Source organism: Scyliorhinus torazame, chromosome 4 (genome assembly GCF_047496885.1).
Source record: "Scyliorhinus torazame isolate Kashiwa2021f chromosome 4, sScyTor2.1, whole genome shotgun sequence".
Classification (NCBI taxonomy): Eukaryota; Metazoa; Chordata; class Chondrichthyes; order Carcharhiniformes; family Scyliorhinidae; genus Scyliorhinus; species Scyliorhinus torazame.
This window is the reverse complement of record NC_092710.1, coordinates 115,803,752-115,824,754: the sequence shown is the minus strand read 5'-3', so window position 1 is coordinate 115,824,754 and position 21,003 is coordinate 115,803,752. Positions and strand designations below refer to the sequence as shown.

Below are 21,003 nucleotides of genomic sequence, written 5' to 3'. Positions count from 1 at the left end.
TGGGATCAAGCATAGTGTCTGTTACTGTTACTATCTTGGTTTAATATCTCGTATGATAGACTGTCTGTCCTTTAGTGCCAATTACTCCCTTTATAATTGGCCACTGTGTGACTCCCTCATTTTTTTTTTCTTCCAAAAAAACGAATTTCAGGACAAGACACACTTCCAAATAATGAACCAGTGTGAGCCGTCTAGCAGGCTGTGCGATTTACCATCCAAAAGTTTGAGGATGTAAATAGCATACGGTTGGCAAACTAACGGTTACCTGAAAACAAAACAAAACTTTTTGAACAAAACTTGCCGAAATGTGGTGCGTATGGGCCGCGATGGGTAAGATTTGGATGGAGTCCCCAGGTAGGACGGCGACCAATGCCGTGTGTGCCCTACCCGAGTGCAACTGACCAGAGGGGGGTTCCCAGGCAGGGCGGGTCCCAATGCCGTTTCTCCACTGCCTGAGCAACCAACAAGAACGGGCAAGAAATGTAGTCATCGTGGTGGGGCTGCCGTATTGGTTCTTCCCTCGAACCAGAAGTGCAGTTACGAACGGGGGTCTGTGTTTCAGTCGACAGACGCGTTCCTCTGAACTAGCGTCTGGGACATTAACAAGTCTCTGCGGACAAGTTCTCAGAGGTTTCGGCCGAAAGATAAGGCGTGGGGCTGTGGGGAAAGAAAATTCCGGTCTAACATACAACATTTAACAGTACAAGTACAAACAACATCAAACATGCTGCAGGTTCCATCAGAAAGGACACCCTTTTCTCCCAAGCGGTTCCTTTTAAAACATCATCTGGACACCTCAGTTATCGGTTGCGAACAGGGTCGCAAAGGGGTTCTCGGTTTGGGGGTCAGACTCCAAGTCATCATCTTCTCCCGAATGCCAAACTCTCGAGTGTATCAGGACTGATAGGGCTGCATGGTGTGATCTGGGATCGCTCTCGTCATTCTGGACGAGTCTGTACGAATTATCTCAGTGCCAAAAGGTGGTGTCTAGTTCTGTGGGGACGGAATCGGGGTCGTCATTGTAGGTCGGTGGGGTTTGTTTGGGAAAGTGATCGTGAAGGGATCACTCGAATCGTGCTCAGATTCGGTGGGTGTGGGGCCTGTTGCATGGGGACAATAGGGATGCGTGCTGTGGCTATTGTCTGAGTCACAGTCGCTGTCGCTGCTGCTGCTGTCTGTGGGCGTTCCGGGGCGGAGTGTATATTTCGGGGGTGGAGTCGAGGTTGAGTCCGTGGCTGGGCTGACGTGTTGGGGCAGGGTAGGGTTATGTTGGCTGTGGGCGGGGCGTGGTCTGCTGCGTCGAGCATGACGTGGTGTGCGTGGTTCGACTGTGGTCCATATGCCTTAAGCTGGTTAATATGGAACCACGCAGTCTTTCCGTTGGGGAACTTTATTTTGTAGACGGAAGGGCTTACTTTGTCCGCAATGGAGTACGGACCCGAATACTTTGGTGACAGGAATGTGCTGGGGTTGTATACGGAGAGCATGACTTGCTGTCCTATACTGAACTCAGTCGCATGCCTGTCTTATCGAAACAGGCCTTGCTCTGTTTCTTTCTTGTGCCCATTTCACTGCGGCTGCTAGCTGAGTCGTTTTAACATTCGCCACTAATTGTTCTACTGCTTTCTCATGTGTGTAGGCCGTCACTTCGGGGCTGGTCAAATCTAATCCTAATAAAAATTCTGTGCCTTTCATGGGGTGTCCGGTCATGAGAGTGTGTGGGGTGTAACCTGTGGATGTGGAAACCGTATTTCGCAAAAACATCAGCGCAAAAGGGAGGACTGAGTCCCAAGTGGTGTTGTTTTGCTGGACCATTTTTCTGAGGGTTGATTTTAGGGTCCGATTCATGCGCTCCACGATACCACGCGACTGGGGGTGGTATGCTATGTGGAATTTTTGGGTAATGCCAAATATCGTGAGGACGTTCTTCATGACACGTCCCGTAAAATGGGAACCTTGGTCGGATTCAGTGCTGCGGGGGAGTCCCCATCTTGTAAAGATGTGGTGGGAGAGGATCTTGACTGTGGTCTTTGCCGTGTTTGTTCTGGATGGGAATGCTTCCACCCATTTTATAAACGTGCCGATCACCACGAGTCCATATTTATAACCATTCCTGCAAGGGGGCAATGGTCCTATATAATCAATCTGGAGGTTAGTCCAGGGGCCATTAACGGGTCGGGTGTGACTGAGCTGAGCCTTTTTGGCCTATCTGTCCGGGTTGTTCTGGGCACAGATAAGGCAATTCTCAATGTAATGATTTACATCGTCCTTTAAACTCGGCCACCAGCAGAGCTGCCTGAGGTGGGCTGTAGTGGGATCGATTTCCTGATGTCCATGACCGTCATGGAATAAACAAATTAGTTGATTCCTGTCCTGTTCAGGAACCACATAAAGGGTGTTTTTAACACCACACCGTCATGTGTGGTCAGAGCATTTTTAAATCTCTCGTTGGGTGCTGGATAGTTTCCTTTTAAAATCTCCCTGAGATTGCTGTCCTGCTTCTGGGCCTGCACTAAATCCTCAATATTAGTCTGCGAGACCTGAACTGCATTCACTGGTGCGCTTTCGGGGGGTGTCCAAAAATATCCATGCCTGGAACCTGCTTTAGCCAGTGCGTCAGCTTTTTCATTTCCAGGGGGGAGGAACGATGGTGACTACGAACTTTGACTATCCCGAAAGTCCTGTTCTGTGCTCTCTCTAAAACGTGACGGAGCAATGGAGCTGAAGGGAGGGGTTTTCCGTCTGCGGAAACAAATCCTCTTGCTTTCCACAGGGGTAGGAATTCCGTAAGGCTGTTGCAGACATAGAGACTGTCCGAATATATGTCTGCTGGGCTGGGGAAGGAATCTGGGTGTTCCACTATGTATGCGATGGCCGCAAGTTCTGCCGCCTGCATGCCTAAGTGTCCTGGAAGTTTTATTGCTATTTCTTCTAGGGCGCGTCCCTGCACGCCCTCGACATAAATACCGCATCCTGTTATGCGTTTCCCTTCTAATATTGTGGAAGATCCATCCACATATATCCTATGGGTTCGCACGTGCCTGTGTGCTTGGGGCTCTGGGTTGAACTACCTATATTTCTGGGGGTGTTTTAGCAATAAAGGGGCTTGTGTTGTGGTGTGGAGATATAATTTCACATTCATGGGGGGGTTCCGGGGTACTGTAAGTTGTCGGCTAAAAACGTGTGGGTCTTTGTCCTTTTAACAGTGATGTCCCGTCTCTGCAAAAGAAGGGCCCATCTGGCTGCTCTTTTCTGACTAACTGTACCGTCCTTGAGTCGTCCGTCCAGTAAAAGTTGGGTGGGGGGGGGGTGTTCTGTGAGGATTGTGATGGGGTTCAGTCCGCTAATGTACGAAAAATACTGTACTGCCCAGAATACTGCGAGCAGGTGCCTTTCACAGGCTGAAAATTCCTGTTCCACAGCATCTAAAATTCTGGAGGCGTAAGCCACGGGCCTTAACTGGTCGTGCCGTTCCTGGAGGAGCACGGCCGAAAGGGTGCGGTCTGTGCTTGCTACCTCTATAGCGTAGGGGGAAAGTGGGTCTGGAACTTGTAGTGCGGGGGCTGCTATGAGTGCCTATTTTAAAGAGTCCACAGAATCCGTATGCTGCGGAAGCCATTTCCAGGGGGCTCCTTTCTTTAGGAGGTCTGAGAGGGGTGCTGCCTTGCTGGCGAAACTGTCAATGTGGTTTCGGCAGTAGCCAACCAGTCCTAAAAACGACCGGAGGGCTGAAATGTTCTGGGGAAGGGGCAATTTAGCAATCGAGTCAATCCTTTTGTACTCGATCTCGCGTTTACCATGTGTGATAATTGTACCCAAATATATCACCTTATCTTCCAAAATCTGGGCCTTTTTGGGGTTAACTTTACATCCAATTGCTTGTATGAGTTCCAGGAGTTCGGACAGAAGCTCAATATGCTCTTCCTTGGTGTCTGTCTGCAGTAGTAGGTCGTCTACGTACTGGACCAGACATTCGGGGCGAGAACATTTGGCGAAACCATTTGCCAGCTGTCGGTGGAAAATGGAGGGGGAGTTATGGAAACCTTGTGGAAGGCATGTCCACGTGTGCTGTTGGTTTTTAAAGGTGACGGCAAATTTGTACTGGCACGCCTTTGCCAATGGAATGGACCAGAATCCATTACTGATATCCAAAACCGTAAAGTATCGGGAATTGAGTCCCTGCTTGAGCATGGTCTCGGGACTTGTGGCTACTGTGGGGGCTGCTGCGGGGGTGATTTTGTTGAGTTCCCGATAATTGATGGTCAGTCGCCATGATCCATCGGACTTTCTCACTGGCCAAATTATCATAGATTTACATAGAATTTACAGTGTGGAAGGAGGCCATTCGGCCCATCGAGTCTGCACCGGCTCTTGGAAAGAGCACCCTACCCAAGGTCAACCCTATCCCAATAACCCAGTAACCCCACCTGACACTAAGGGCAATTTTGGACACTAAGGGCAATTTATCATGGCCAATCCACCTAACCTGCATATCTTTGGACTGTGGGAGGAAGCCGGAGCACCCGGAGGAAACCCACGCACACACGGGGAGGATGCGCAGACTCCGCACAGACAGTGGCCCAAGCTGTAATCAAACCTGGGACCCTGGAGCTGTGAAGCAATTGTGCTATCCACAATGCTACCGTGCTGCCCACACGGGGCATTATTAGTGGAGGCGACTGATCTAAGTACGCCCTGCTCTAATAAGCTGTCGATTACTTTTGCGATTTCTCCCTCTGCCTCTTGGGGAAATCCATACTGTCTTTGGGGTCTGGGGTCAGGTCCTGTGATTTGTACTGAACCAGTCATCCGGCCACAGTCATGTTTGTGGGCCGCGAATGCTGTCCTGTTCTTTTGTAACACTGCCCTAACCTGCTTGTCCGTGCAAACGTGGTCGGGTTGAACCAAAATTTGCCTACTGCGCTAATTTTGTTTGCATACTCTCCTATTGTGAGCGTTGCGGGGGCTCTTGCAGATTTTGCCATTTTCCAGACACACTGGTTGACTGGATCAAAGGATAGATTGTGGGAATTCATAAAGCCTATGCCAAAAATGTGTTCTGCTGTGTGGGGCAGATCGATTAAAACTATGGGGTGCTTGGTGGTGATGTTGCCGATTTGAATGGGTACAGGGGCTGTAATGTGTCCCTGCTGTGAGTGGCCTGTAAAGCCGCTGAGGGTGATAGTGGCTGTAGTGGGCCACGTGTCCTTTTGGAACATGGTGGAGGAAGTTACTGTGGTGCAGGACCCTCCTGTGTCCCATAGAAACTCGATGGGCTGACCCCGTATTTTCACTGCAACTACCGGTCGTCCGGACCTATCCCAAAGAGTGTCGCAGACCCAACTGGGGGAGCCCGAACACCGTCAGTCCGTTCCGTTCAGGTCCGTCTGATCTGAATGGGTGCTCACACTATGTATGGGCTCTGTCTTATTCTTACTTAGAGTGCCCGTCTGCTGGGCTCTCTATGGCTTTCGTGGGGCATTGTATTCCCTTGCAAAGTATCCCAACTGTCCACAGTTGTAACACTCCTGTGACTTTGGTGGGGGGCTGTTCTTGCTTTCATTTACCCATGCGGGGTTCTGGTGTGTTTTAACTGCTTGTATATCTGCTTCTGCCTGCTTTTCTTAGGGATTTTTAACTGCAGGTTTGTTTTGTACAGACTGCTCCCAGGTGCGGGACAATCTTTTTACGACCCATTTCCCATTATGAGCCTCCTCTGAGGGATCATAATTCGCACAAGCTTTTTGTCCTGTTTCTGTGGCATGGGAGATAAGGGTGCGGGTCCATTTGGCCATGTTGTCTGGGGACAAATGGGTGTAGTCTAAGTCTCCAAAAACTGCTGCAAAGTGGATCCACAGGTGTTCAGCAAACGCTGTGGGGTGCTCAGTTTTCGTTTGCCTGCATTTATTGAGGCCATCTACGGGGTCACCCCAGTTATACCCTATCGCGTCTAGGACCGCGGTATGCATTTCTGCAAGGGTGCCTCCTCCTACATTCTGTGGGTCGGGAAGGGCTGCTACGACCGAAGGGTCTAAACTTAAAACTGTGAGCTTTACTTGCTCTCGCTCATCCAGGCCGTACATGGTCGCCTGCTGCTTTACTCTGGCAAAGAAATGGTGGGGGTCTGAGGTGGGGAGGAAGGGTGTGATTTTCTCGCACGCGTCCCGTAATTGGGTCACTGTTAAGGGGGTGGTGTACAGAAATTCCGTATCGTCCGATGTGGCTGTGCGGTGGGTGGTGACTGGGTTCATTGGAGCCTGAGCTATCTGCTCTGTAGGGGGTTGGGGCGCTTTTCTCTTTTGGGGCTTTCCCTGCGCACATGTTCCCTGAACATGTCTCATTTAACTCTTCCCAGTCAGGGCCGTCTTCCTCATCTAATTTTGTTCCAAAGGTTTCCTGGAATCCTTTTTGGACTGAAAGCATAGATTGCAGCTCTGCAATCTGCTTCCGGCACTTTGTGTGGTCTAACAAGCTTTGTCTTTGCTCCATGGAGTGCTCTTAACACTGCCTTCAGGTCACTACACTGCCTCTGCAATGCTTCTACCTGCTTCTCGGTTTCTTCTCGTACCAGGACTGCAAGTTGCGTGTCCTGATGGGCCTTTTCATACTGGGACTGGAAGCTGCTTAAGTGCGCCAGACAAGACTGGTGTGCCCACTTGGCATCATCCACCTCTCCGTCTTTTGCTGCCAACTTCCTCCTTAACTCTAAGTTCTCTCTTTCTACCTCACTTACATCGACCTTGCTCATTCGATGTATGCCTTCTACCTCTTTCTGGAGCGTCCTAACGACCTCCTCTGTGCCTCGCAATTGTGCCAAGCAGGACACTATTGCCATCGGCTTGCGAGCTTTCCCTAAGCTCTTCTTGTGAATCTCGCTCAGGTTCTCCCACCAAGTATGTCCTATACTCTCGGGACCTGTTTCCTCGTTGTTACAGAATTCGCTCCAAATGGGCCATCCTTTCCCTTTGAGGTACTTCCTGATTTCTTCCCCCCATACGGGACGCTGTCCTACTCTACTGCTGCTGGTCGCTGCGACCGCAAATTCCTCTGGGTTCATGAGGCGCTGCATTGCCATCTTTCTTGTTTGGATGCTTCTTTTAAATTTGGAACAGGGGAGCTAAGGCGGTGCTGTAAATACGGGTACGGCTCTTGCTAATTTCCGAAGTACAAACTCCGGACAGTTTTGTCACAACAAAAAATCTATCAGTTTACCTTACAGCCCTGTTAGTTACGCATGCATACACACACTTCCGAATTATGAGGATTGATCAGAACTGCTTGAACACATGTGGATTTCTGTTCCCAATTGGATCTCTAATTCAAATTTTTGGGTTCTCCCGGAGTGGTTAAGCCACTTCTAGATCGGGTCCCGTCAGAATGTCGCCAGTAATATGTTGCTAACTTTTGGTTGGTTCAATTGGCTCTGTTATATAACCTTTGCTCTCGAGTCGCCAGGTATCTTTATGATACCGCCACGAGGTTCAAGTTCAAGGAATGATCAATAACTCAATACATCGATTAGTAAGATTCAAATCAAAGCACATTTATCATACACAGTAATCGCTACTCATGCACAAATTCTACATCTAAGCTAATTCTACGACTAACAGGCCTATACTTAGCTTCAGACTGGCCCACCAGGTCAGGGGAACAAATGGCCTTTCATTCGGGTTCTGAGTCTGCGGGATTCGAAGTTGGTACGGATTGGTAGCTAGGAGCGCCTATCTCATAGCGAGCGTTGACTTAAGACTTACTGGATATCGGCGGCAGCTGCACTGGTCACGGTCAAGGGTTGGTTCGTGTTGCTGAGTGACCCGGTCAAGAAGAACGATTTGAACTTGGGGACTTAACTTTATAGTCCCCAGGGGCTTCCCACCTTTCGGGGCGGACCCTGTACCTGGTTCCAAGTGATTGGACTTCGTTCCAATCGCTTGGTTCGATTTCTCCAATACTGGAGCGGTTCCCTGATCGATGGGCGGTCTTGAGGTGTCCGTTGACCTCTTTTGTGTTGGCTCCTGCTGGCGCCGGGGAGTCTGACTTGGCCTTGTTTATCCCAAATGTTTTGATTGTTCCCAGGATTGCTTATTACTATGTAGATGGCTGCGACATTATTATGCAAATGGCTGCTTGTATCGATGCTGTCTGGGCTTTTGCAGAGTTTAATACACAGTAACTTGCACCTGCTGGTTTCTGCCTGTGTTGGCTGAATTTCTCTTCAGCCTTTGCTGTTCTCCATTTTAAATCGGGACTTGGCCAACCCAGGTGGCTACAGTGCTCAGAATTACACTGACAGCCAATTTAAGAAAATCAGTCAAGTTGGCAGTGTGGCTCACTTATAAAAGGAACATACTGTCAAAGCCTTTTGTCTTACAATCATCAGGACAGATTAGCAAGAGTACCAAATCTATAGGGAACAGCAGTTTATACTGCATAAGAGGGTGCTGGCTGGTTGGCAAGAAGATAAAATATCAGATTTGGCAACGCCAAGCCCCCTGGCTGACTATCCTTTAAAAGGACTGTCCTTCAAATCCTCGCGGTCTTGCTCGTCCATATAAAGGATTTAATCAACTTTTCGACTCTCCCCTATGGGCGGCAGCATAGCACAGTGGTTAGCACTGTTGCTTCACAGCTCCAGGGTTCCAGGTTTGATTTCCAGCTTGGGTTACTGTCTGTGCGGAGTCTGCACATTCTCTCTGTCAGCGTGGGTTTCCTCCGGGTGCTCCTGTTTCCTCCCACAGCCCAAAGATGTGCGGGTTAGGTGGGTTGGCCATGCTAAATTGCCCTTAGTGTCCAAAAAGGTTAGGTGGACTTACTGGGTTATGTGGATGGGGTGGAGGTGTGAGCTTAAGCAGAGAGCTCTGTCCAAGAGCTGGTGCAGACTCGATGGGCCAAATGGCCTCCTTTTGCTCTGTAAATTCTATGATTCTATGAAAAACACAAATCTTCGCAAAATGTTCATCTTGACTGACTGAACCCTGCCCGGCAAGGACAGGGGAAGATTATATCACCTTTGCTGATTGGCCCTGACCCTGCCTACCAAATTTATTTAGTTCATTTATACGGAGTTGAGCCCCCAGATACCTAAAGCTGTAACCAGCCATTTGAAAAGGTAGCACCCTAGAATAACTCTCCTCACCGGGGGCTTAACTAGAAAGCACTCACAAAAGTAAGTTTCGCTTGCACCATGAAAAAGAGCTAAAGCGCGCTCAGCAATTCAATTATATCGCCCATGGTGGGTATTTGCTCCGTCACATAAAGAAAGATCAGCAGCAAACGGGGATACTCTATGCTCCATCCCTCCCCTCGCTGTCTCCTTCCACTTATCTGAAGCCCTCAAGGTGATAGCCAAAGGCTTTATTGGCAATGCAAACAGGAAGAGGGACATAGGCCACCCCTGCCTTCTTCCCCTATTTAATTGGAAATACCCCAAGCTCATGTTATTAATGCGGACACTAGCTGTTGGGGCCTTGTACATCAGTCGTATCCAAGACACAAACTTCGGCGCCAACCCAAATTTCTCCAAGACAGCAAAAAGATACCCCCATTCTATCCTATCAAATGTCTTCTCGGCATCCACTGCGACAATTGCCTCTGGATCTGACCCGTCAGACAGAGAAAGCACCACATTTAGCAATCTCCTCAAGTTAGACGACAATAGGGCAGCACGGTGGGGCAGTGGTTAGCACTTCTGCCTCACGGCGCCGAGGTCCCAGGTTCGATCTTGGCTCTGGGTCACTGTCTGTGTGGAGTTTGCACATTCTCCCAGTGTTTGCTTGGGTTTCGCCCCCACAACTCAAAGATGTGCAGGGTAGGTGGATTTGCCGCGCTAAATTGCCCCTTAATTGGAAAAAATGAATTGGGTACTCTAAAAAAAATTTTTTTAAGTTAGACTACAATTACCCGTCTTTGACAAAACCCATTTGATGTTCCCCAATAACTTGAGGAAGACATGGTGCCAGCCTCAGTGCTAACACCTTGGCCAATATCTTGGCTTTTACATTAAGTAGGGCGGTACGATCCACATTCCACAGGGTCCTTATCCTTTTTTAAAATAAGTGAAATTGATGCTTGCATCAGCATCTCGGGCAGAGTACCCCGTGTTACCGAGTTCTCAAACATCCCCACTAATAACGGCTCCAACTGTCCCACAAACTTCTTATTAAATTCCACCAGTAACCCATCGGGCCCTGGGGCCTTACCTGTCTGCATCTGCCCAATTCTGTCAAGACCTCTTCCGTGCCCAAAGGACTCTCCAACCCTTCACACTCTTCCTCCACCACCTTTGGAAACTCTAAGCACTTCAGGAACTCTCACATACCTTCCCCTTGGTGGCTCCGACTTATAATGGTTCTTATAGAATGGCGTCAAATGTCCCATTAACTTTGGGCATGGACACCAGCCTGCCACCCAGTTCTCTGACCTGAATAATCTCTCGGGAGGCCTCCTGCCTTGTCTACTGGAAAGTGAAGAGATGACTGGCCTTCTCCCCATACTCATACATAACCCCTGTTGTGCGGCCCAACAGGTGCACCGCCTTGTCTGTAGACAGCAGGTTAAACTGCATCTGCAGCTTCTTCCTGCCAGCCAGGAGCTCTGGGGTTGGGTCATTTGAGTACCTCTGTCTATGTCCAAGATATCTACCAACTTTTGGCGTTCCTCTGTTGCCTCCCTATCCATAAGCACTTTGTGCTAAATGATCTTCCTCTAATCACTGCTTTCAGAGCCTCCTACAGAACCGAGGATAAAACCAACCCATTCCCATAAAACCCCACATACTCGTCTATTATTCCCGATGTCTGCCCACAGAACCACAAGTCTGCAAATAACCTCACATCAAGTCACCATGCCGGGTGCTGAAACAGACCTATTTCTCACAACAAATTACCAGATGTAAGCATGGTTTGAGATGACTGTCGTGGAGTATTCAGCGTTCCTCACCCCAGGCAGAAGAAACTTTCCCATCATATAAAAAAATCTATTCTCAAATAGATTTTATGTGCAAGGGAGAAGAAATAGAATTCCTTTCTCCCAGTGTGCATAAGCCGCATCAGATCTCCTCCATAAGCACCAACAGCATCTTTCCTACCCCTGAAGGGGCCAACAACTTTGGCTTAGATCGGTTTAGTTTTGGATTCAAGACACAATTCAGATCTCCCCCCAAGATCAACTGATGGGGATCCAGGTCTGGTATTGCGGCCAACAATGTCTTCATGAATGTTACACCGTCCCGGTTTGGGGAGTACACATTCACCAACACCACTAACTTACCTTCCAGCGTTCCAGTGACTATTACATACCTACCTCCCTGATCTGCCACGACCCTTCCCGCCAGAAAACGGACTCTTTTATTAAATAAGATTGCCACCCCCTTGGCCCTGCTATCAAAGCCCGAGTGAAACAGCCTTTCCGAAGTTCAGTCTGATCCGTCCCCCGCAAGTGGGTCACCACATCGGCCATTAAGTTCTTCAGATGAGAGCAATCTCTTGATTGTTTCACTGGGCCCCCCAAGCTTCTAACATTCCACATGACTAGTCTGATCAGGGATCTCTCATGGACGTGGGGGATTATCCCCTCCCTCTAGCAAGTTCCTAGAACCAAGGTGCACTCAAGATAGTTGCCAGCCCCAATCTACCCTGTCCCCCAACCCCTAACCCAGAAACTCGCCAGCTACCTCTCATCATTCTCCTTACCATCCTTTTCCCCCCCCTAGGCTCATTGAAACCTGTTTGATCAGTAGCTCCACCCCCCCCCCCCCCCCCCCCCCCCCCCCACACACACACACAAAGGAATAACCAAAACCAAAACCTTTTTACTTCTCAACCGTCAATCTTGTCATATATTATTGCATTTCTGCATTAATCCTTGTCCCCAACATTTCTGGCCTCGCCATCACTCCCCAACAACATAAACACTCAAAATCAGAACAAAAAATCCCTGTTAACCAAACATATATACAAAAATATTAAAATATCCCCAAACAACACGTCCCATCAGCACTCATTAAAGTCCCATTAAATTCACTCAATTCAGTCCAAGTCTTTGTTCTTTGACAAAAGCCACCACCGACTCGAAAAAGTGATCCTTTGAATTGTGTGTGACTTTCAATCTCGCCATGTGCACTACACCAAAGCGCACACCGCTCTTGTACAACGCCGACCTCGCCTTATTAAAGGCCGCATGCCTCCTTGCAAGCTCTGCCCAGACATCCTGATAAATTCATGGGCAAAGCCTGGGCAAAGTAGTCGGTCAGCCTTGGGCCCTCCACCCCCTCCGGCAAACCCTGAGGTTTTGATTCCTCGACCTGTACTCCAGGCCCTTGACCTTCGCCCTCAGGCCCTTAGTTCTCTCCTCCACCACCAGTAGCTCAGCTTTCACTGAGGTCATTTGGTCGCTATGTCGTGACAGTGTCTCCTCCACACCCTCTTCAGCACCTCTCTATGCTCCCGTAGTGCTCCAAAGTCCTTCCTAAACTCTCCATCGGGCCCAGTGCGATCACCACAGACCTTTTGAGGGTCTCCAACATCTCCCTTCCTTGTCTCTTACAGTGCTTGCTGAATTGTGTCTGAATCTCGATTGCCGTTACCTCCGTCAGCTTATCTACTGTGATAGGCACGGATCCACTTGACGAGGCCACCTTCGCCATCTTTTCTCAACGAGCTTTGCTCCTTCTCCAATAAAGGGCTGCCACTCTCACCCTTCTTTCCAACATTCTTTTTCACTGCCTTCGACTTCTTTTCATGAAGTACTGTTAGATGGTCCGGATTTGTCAGCCAATTTCTCCCAGGAACCAGGCTAAAAGGACCAAAATACAAGGACTCTGGTGAGAGCCACCTTATGTGCGACCTTCTCCGACATGCCATCACCGAAGTGTTCTCATTGAGTAAATTCAAGGGGATACAGATTTTTAATTAGTAATGCGTTGAAGGATTATGGAGAACGGGCATGAAGGTGGAGTTGAGGCCGAGATGAGAATTCCTACAGTGCAGAAGGGGGCCATTCAGCCGATCGAGACTGCACTGACCCTCCATAGAGCATGCTACCTCACCCTATCCCCATAACCCCACCTAACCTAAACACCTTTGGATACAAAGAGGCAATTTTAGCATGGCTAATCCATCTAACCTGCACAGTTTTGGTCTATAGGAGGAAACCGGAGCACCCGGAGGAAACCCACGCAGCCACGGGGAGAAAATACAGACCTCATACAGACAGTCACCCAAGGCTGGAATTGAGCCTGTTCCCTGGCGCTATGAGGCAGCAGGGCTAACCCTGTGCTACCATGATCGTATTGAATGGTGAAGCAGGTTTGAAGGGCTGAATTGCCAACACCTGCTCCTAGTTCTTATATGCAGGAGTGCTCTAGGATGTAATCGGGAGCCTGTGGATAGCATGGGATAGACTAAAGGGCTGTTTCAATTTTAATATCAGATTTTGACTCTGTTGAAGAACTCGGGTGTGTCCCAATCGCACTTGGTGACTGTTGTAGTTTCATAGTTGCAGTGATATGAATGTGGTACCTGGTTTGTGGTAGTTTGCATGATTTGGTCAAGGTGAAGTAAAAGGGTAGTTGCTTCTAAAATGTCTCTTTGGATTCGGCTGTTTTTTGAGTGCCTAGGTAAGAATGTCCTACCATTCCAATTAGAAACAGCTAATCAAAATGAATTTGTCTGTTATCTTTGATATGTGTGGACATGTGGCTAGCCTCTGGATATAACTGTCAAAAAGCAAGTGATCTTTTGAGGGTTTGATGTCTACTGCTTTCCCTTGTAGCGGTGTTATAAAAACCTCAGTTCTCGGAGTGATTTGAATTGAATACATTCTGAATGTCACGAACATGCCTTTGGCATTAACCAAATGAAGGGACATAATGCTGAATGTGAGGCACCTACGTGGTTTCCTGGCCAACCTGACTGTACTGTTGTAGAACCGTCTTTTGTCTCTCTTTGAATGTGACACTCTGCACTATGTGATAACCATCTTAATTTCTGCACCCACAGATCAGAGAGTGACCTCCTTCTGCACACTGAACGACATGCGGTCAGCGCAGATCACGGAAGGTGCTGAGGAATTATCTCTGCACATTGGTCAAACAGACAGGAAGGATCACTCTGATGATACAGGGTAGGTATAACTTGAGGTTTCCTTTCAAAGGCTACCATAGTGACCTTGATGTAAAGTGCACACATAGCTCATGATGGTTGAAGTTAAATTACCAAGTGAGCAGTGTAATGGATCAAAGAAATGGTTTTAAAAGTTCATGAAGTACAACTGGTACGTTAAAAGGGTAAGGAGTTGCAGTCTTTTAGCCTTTGTTGCTCTCAATTGTTTTGCCTGACGTATGTTGACAAATTGTGTTTATATTGTGCTCTATCCCACTTTGCTTTTATGTATGATACTTGGGTTATGTACGATACTTGGGTTACGTACGATACTTGGGTTACGTACGATACTTGGGTTACGTATGATACTTGGGTTATGTATGATCCTTGCATCAATCTGGCGGTGACCATTGGTGCACTTCTCTGATGCAGCACTTGGTCAGCAGTACCTCCCTCCCTTGATTTTGTTGAGTTACAGCCACATTTTGGTACTTTTCTCTCCTGACTATTGCACGGATTTACATTAACTGGTAAACAAGTGTATCTTTGGGTTAGGAAGTGCTACAATGATTTGTACAACATCCTCTCTTTATACCTAAGTATTTTGCGTATTTATGCATAGACTGATGAATAAATAGCCATTAACTGATTCTTTCATTCTTCATTGGCAAAGCTGGTCTGGCTGTCTCATTAAAGCTAACAAAGTCTACTTCCTAAATTAGCATTGGATGACATCATTCAAAGGTTAATTGTTCTTCAGTTTGGAGACAAAATCCTGGAACCTTGTGCTTGAAGATCAGTTAAGCGCATCAGACATTATGGTCTGGATATCGTTATGTGCTGAATTTTTCTGTACTTGCAAATAACTGACATTGTTCCTTTTATACTACTTTTTTAATATGTTCAGCACAGATATTCACATTAGACAACGTGAAGTCTGAAGTGTGACATGAAGTGTATATAACGTGAGCACATATGCATGAGTTACAGAATTTACTACATTACAGCAGTGGGGTGTGGCACCACATAAGGGAAAAACTCAGGAAAAATGATATGACTAAGATAATGAGTTATGTAATAATATTTCAAATATTTATCTTGAACTGCGTCACTTCCATGCTCTTCCCTACCCACTTTATTCTTCCTCCATAAAGACTGAGACGACATACTTATTCATCACTTGCTATTCCCACCTACGCATATTAAATTTACCTAATCATCTCTGGATGATTCCACACATTTTACTGCTGATGCACTTAAGCTTCACCTGTTAACCCTTATTTTGACCATCAGTATTCTTTCATATAAAAACAAAGAAAGCTGAAAAAGCTCAGCAGGTCTGGCGGAATCCGTAGGTAGAGAAAACAGAGTTACCATTTCCAATCTGCATGACCCTTCTTCAGAACTGAAGAAAGGGAAAAATGTGAGTATATATAAGAGAGGGTGGAACAGTGATGAGTGGGAGCTGGGATGATTACAACAAAGATTTCCATATCCTGAATAATCACTCCCATTTGTATAGTTTTTATATTTTGCTTAGTTTCTTACATAGGTTCCTATATTTATTGTATACTTCTTTGTTTTTAAATAAATTTAGAGTACCCAAATAATTTTTTCCAATTAAGGGGCAATTTAGCGTGGCCAATCCACCTAGCCTGCACATCTTTGGGTTGTGGGGGGCGAAACCCATGTAAACACAGGGAGAATGCGCAAACTCCACACGGACAGTGACCCAGAGCCGGGATTGAACCTGGGACCTCAGCGTCGTGAAGCAGCAGTGCTAACCACTGCACCACCATACTGCCCTTTATTGTATACTTCTTTTGTATTTAGTTCCTGCTCTAACTCATGCCTTTGAGGCAGAAGAGCAGGATGATGGTAACAAGTGCTTTTGTTTGAGGTGTTGGGTCCCCACCCCTCCCCCAAACTACTACTAGGCTTGGAAATGGTGCTTGATCAGTCAGTTCATGGATCATTCAATAAATGTAATGCAAGAACTCATTCTCCCCTGGTTGCCCAATAATGACCTGGAACAATCATAATCTGGTGGGCATTTTTTTTACCTTTAATGTGCAAAATGCAACAAAAATGTATATTGTGCCATTGCAATTCCCTTCCAACATCCTCCATTAATATGGATCATGCAAAGATAATTTAGGAAAGCTTATTCAAGATCAGTAGAACATTCAGGCATGATTGACTCTGCCATTATCCTTCCCAGTCCCAAAAATCAAATCAGGCACTTCTGTCGACCTGGCCCCCTGTTGACTCACCAATTGTCTCAAGTGCAACGCTTGATAAGGCCCTTCGTCAGGAACAGTCACCTAGAAAGCATATATTTGGAAGGCTGGCAATACCAAATGGAAGTGTTTGGTCTACTGTATCTGTAGGCTATGAATAATGTCAACATTTTTACTGCCATCTCACTTCTCCCATCAGAAGGAAAGGTCACGTATATAATTTGAACATTCTACTACCCTCTTTTGTAGGCAGAACACAAGGGTTTTGCCAATCTAGGCAATTGGCAAAATCAATGCAAAGCAAAATGGTTTGTGGATTGTCCCTCCTTGTATTACTCACTGACAGTAGGGGATCTGTGTAGCAATACGCAGTGAGTTCTTCTCAAGCCCATCTGAAACCTAGACCAGTGGGTTTTCTTTTACTGAGCATCATCATCTTGAGTTGGCAGCACAGGATCCATTTGCTGTCAAAAGCTGTGCTCCAAATCGATTAGAATGTATGGGTTGTTAAAATGCTGCCATTTGTACTGCCTTGGTAAACTTATACTTTTACAAAAATATTGAATAAATGAGGAGCAATGTGTAATTAATCAACCTATATACAAGGAGGCCTTTCACCTGGTGTGTCATTAAACTAGATGATGTCTGACTTGTATCTCAACTCCATTTACCCACAAAAATCTATCTCCCTCAGTCTTGGAAGCTCTAATTGACTCAATATCCATTTCTTTTTAGGAAATAGAGTTTGTTTTGATTTGCTGAGGCCGGTGCAGAGTGGAGGAGGGGAGGGGGCTTGTTAAAGGAGAGAGTTCACCTGACCTCTTCTGTTGTGGTTTCTCTAAAACAGTGCCCCACCTCTTCTCCTCCCCTCCCCCCATTATTGGAATTATCTTATTTATAATTGAATTCCTAAAATTAAAAATGCCATTGCATCAGTAAATATGGCAATATTTTATTTCAGTATCACATTGGATTTATTCAGGAGTGATCCTGGATCTCATCATTCATGTTAAGCATCAAGAATACATTTTTCCCAATGTTATGATCCCGGATGAGAACCCAACTATTTGCCATTTGCAAAACTGTGAGGAAATGTTACTGCATCACATGAGTGATAACACTGACCAAGAGGTATATTTTATGTTAAAACAAGCTTTAATTTAAATATAGAATTAACCACATTAGTAACAAAGGAATAGCTTACACTTAACTGTTATAGCTGTCTTTAGTAAAGGAGAAAACCTTAACTTATTTTCTAAACCTGCCACTATATTCCAATTAAGCAAACCATTACATTTCAGATACCACTCCTGAATAAAGTTAACAGCCAGGGTTCTACTTGCCTTTCTCTGCGCGGAATCTTTGGAGAGAACTTTTCAGGGTCAAACTAAAACATCTCTGTTTAGATGATAGTTCTAGGACCAACTGCCTTTTCAGACAGACTTGACTCCTCCTATTAACTACATCACCTGTACCCTAAGCATCTTCTTACAAGATGTTCCTTGACTTGTTTAACCAGGAGCAAACACAATAACCATGAATCTTAACCCAGGTTTTCATAACATTACTCAGAAAAATATAAAACATGGCAATTTCTTACATTCATCATACCTGTAACTCGTGCTTTTATTTTAACTGTTCTCGAACAATTGAAATGTTATTTAATGATTCTCGAGCCACAAAGGGCTTGCATATTGGAATAATCTTTATCCAAGTTTTCAGTCTTTGGTATAAATTTGAAAACCTGGCAATAGGCAATACAAATATTACTTCAAAACTTCAGAAAAATTACACTTAGCAAATCACGGCGCTACAAATAGATTATAGATTTTAACAATGTGTAATATTGATTACTGAACCATTTGCTTACCATAGAATATCACCAACATTGAAGAAATGTATGGTAATTTACAAAATCTCAGGACACCCTAAAGCACTTTGTAGCCATTAAATTATAATCACTACTGTAATTTGGAGTTTAAAAAAAAATCATTTATGGGATGAGGCATCGCTGGCTAGGCCAGCATTTATTGTCCATCCTTAGTCGCCCTTCAGAAGGTGGTGGTAAGCAGGCTTCTTGAACCCCTGAGGTGTAGATACATCCACAATGTTGAGTGCTGTTAGTGAGTGAATGCCAGGATTTTGACCCAGTGAAAGTGAAGAATGGCGATATGTTTCCAAGTCAGAATGGTGAGTGACTTAGAGGTGAACCTCCAGGTGTTGGTGTTCCTGGGTATCTGATGCACTCGACCTTCTAGATGGTAGTAGTCATGGGTTTGGAAGGTTCTGCCCAAGGAACTTTGGTGAGTTCCTGCAGTGGATGGTACACACGGCTGCCAATGTTCCTCAGTAGTTGAGGGTTTGAATGTTGTGGAAGGTGTAGCAATCACGCAGACTGCTTTGTCCTAGATGGTATCAAGCTTCTTGAGTGTTGTTGGGGCTGCACTCATCCAGGAAAATGGACAGTATTCCACTACACTCCCCACTTGTGCCTTGCAGATGGTGGACAGGATTTGGGAAGTAAAGAGGTGAGTTACCCGCGGTAGGATTACTAACCATCTTTTAAAAAGTCTATTGATTAGGATTTTCAATTTTTACAAAACGTTTGCAACAAACAAACAAAAGCAAAATAATAGCCATAGGTGCCAATGTACAACAGATGTAGGACAAAACAGTAGTCATTACATAATTGGGAAGGATGTGATTCAGGGACAAGATCTCCGACATGTTCCTTCCATAGATAAAAGACCTGTCTACTCCCTAACAAGATACAGACAACATTATAGACCTACATCTCACTCATAGGTACAAAACAAAATGGCAGAGGTAGAAAAGGGACCACAGTGCAAAGGGAAATTGACTAACTCTTAGCACAATTTACATTCTTTGCCAGACCAGAACATGCAACCATCCTACACTGTCACGATGGCAAAATGACAGCATCAAAGATAAAGAGAGGACAGGGCACAATTAAACCTTAATGCGTTGTCTAGGAAAGATCCAGAGAAGATCTAAAAGACTCTTCACTTCCATAATCCCCACTCCCATCCCTAGATCAAAGGAAAAAACAGATCACTGGACCCCTCAATAGGACAACAGGATATCTTGCGGCCAAGAACCAAAAGGAATATAAACTGATCCTATAGAATTCCTACAGTGCAGAGGAGGCCACTCGGCCCATCAAGTCTGCATGGGCCCTTCAAAGGACCACCCTACCTAGGCCCAATCCCCTGCCCTATTCCTGCAACCCCACTGGAAGGGGCAATTTAGCATGACCAAGCCACCTAACTTGCACATCTTTGGACTATGGGAGGAAACCGGAGTACCCAGAGGAAACCCACACATACATGGAGAGAATGTGCAAACTCCACACAGACAGTCACCCGAGGTCGGAATTGAAACCGAGTCCCGGGTGCTGTGAGGCAGCATTGCTAACCACTGTGCAGCCCCAATCATAGGATAGGAGGGAGACCCGTTCCAGGACAGGAAGGCTGTCAGAGTGACCGGCAAACTGGGATGCACCCTGGGAAGGTGGACCGCCCTGCTCCACTCCTCCACCCCCTCCCCCACAACCAGGATTACTCAAAAGACTGAAGGTGTAGGCCAACCAGTGGCCGACATGGATCCGTATCTGAATATCCATGTCACCAAGGCTCAACATCCAGCACCACAGCCAACACTCAGAGGCACCCACTCCCAAGAGAGAAATAGAAACAACGTCAGAGGAAAAGTGAAGAAGAACGAGAGCTGTCGGAACAAACCCCTCAGATCCACACCCCACCACCTAAAATATTACTAATGGACAAGAACCGGCCAATCAACCATCCAACAGGCACAATCCAACTCCCATCATGAAATAGATAGAAATAATTACTGGACCCTTCCGACCCTTCTCCAACCTTCACCTCTCCGAATGTGGACCTACCCACACCAGACTCCTCCACAACACCCCCAAGGGAGGAACGCCTGTCCATGGTGCAACAGGATAGCGATCGTGATGCCGAACCTGACCTAGCCCAACACCGACACAGAGGAAAAAGAAAGATTGGAGATTTGGCTCGAAGGACTCCCTTGAGATCTCAATCCCCACGTCCTTCCAAGGCTAAACTGGTTCAGTTCCGTACAGGAAACCCTCTTGGGAGGGACCACCCTGCCTGATACACCTCATACCATCAGATAAAGGATATTCAGACCAGCGTCACATACAGGAGCTCTGACAGCAGATAGATCAATCAAAGAGAGAGACCCACATCAGCAGGAACGACCAACACCCACTAAAGGAGAATCCAACAAATCCAAGTCCTCACCAGGATAATACATGGTCCGCCTGTGCCTGGAGAAGAAAAGACTCATCCCAAAATAAAAATTAAACTGTAACTACGAGAGACCTTCCCTCAAAAAAGTAAAGGCTAATCTAACCTTACCACCCACACCCTTCACAGCTCTCCACACTTCAGCTCTGCTCATTACACCCCCCTCCCAAGGATATATTAGGATAAAGGAATTGCGCAACTCTCGAACACAGTATTCAGCCTAACAGGATAACCCTTATTAATTCAGGATAACCAACGGTACAAAACATCACACCCGAAAAATTTACTTCCTTGCAGATTAATGGACAATAACAAATAACCACATGATTATCAGGGAGTAAAATCCAGGAT

General features: G+C 46.3%; 1 protein-coding gene across 4 annotated transcripts in view; it reads left to right on the top strand.

Moving 5' to 3' along the window:
* Nucleotides 1-21,003, top strand: part of sipa1l2 (signal induced proliferation associated 1 like 2) — an 825,665-nt gene that overhangs the window by 739,288 nt on the left and 65,374 nt on the right. For all 4 annotated transcript variants that reach the window (XM_072498538.1, XM_072498535.1, XM_072498536.1 and 1 more), the window contains one exon: nt 13,998-14,121. In XM_072498538.1, the coding sequence (XP_072354639.1) occupies nt 13,998-14,121 (124 nt within the window). The remainder of the gene's footprint in view (nt 1-13,997; nt 14,122-21,003) is intronic.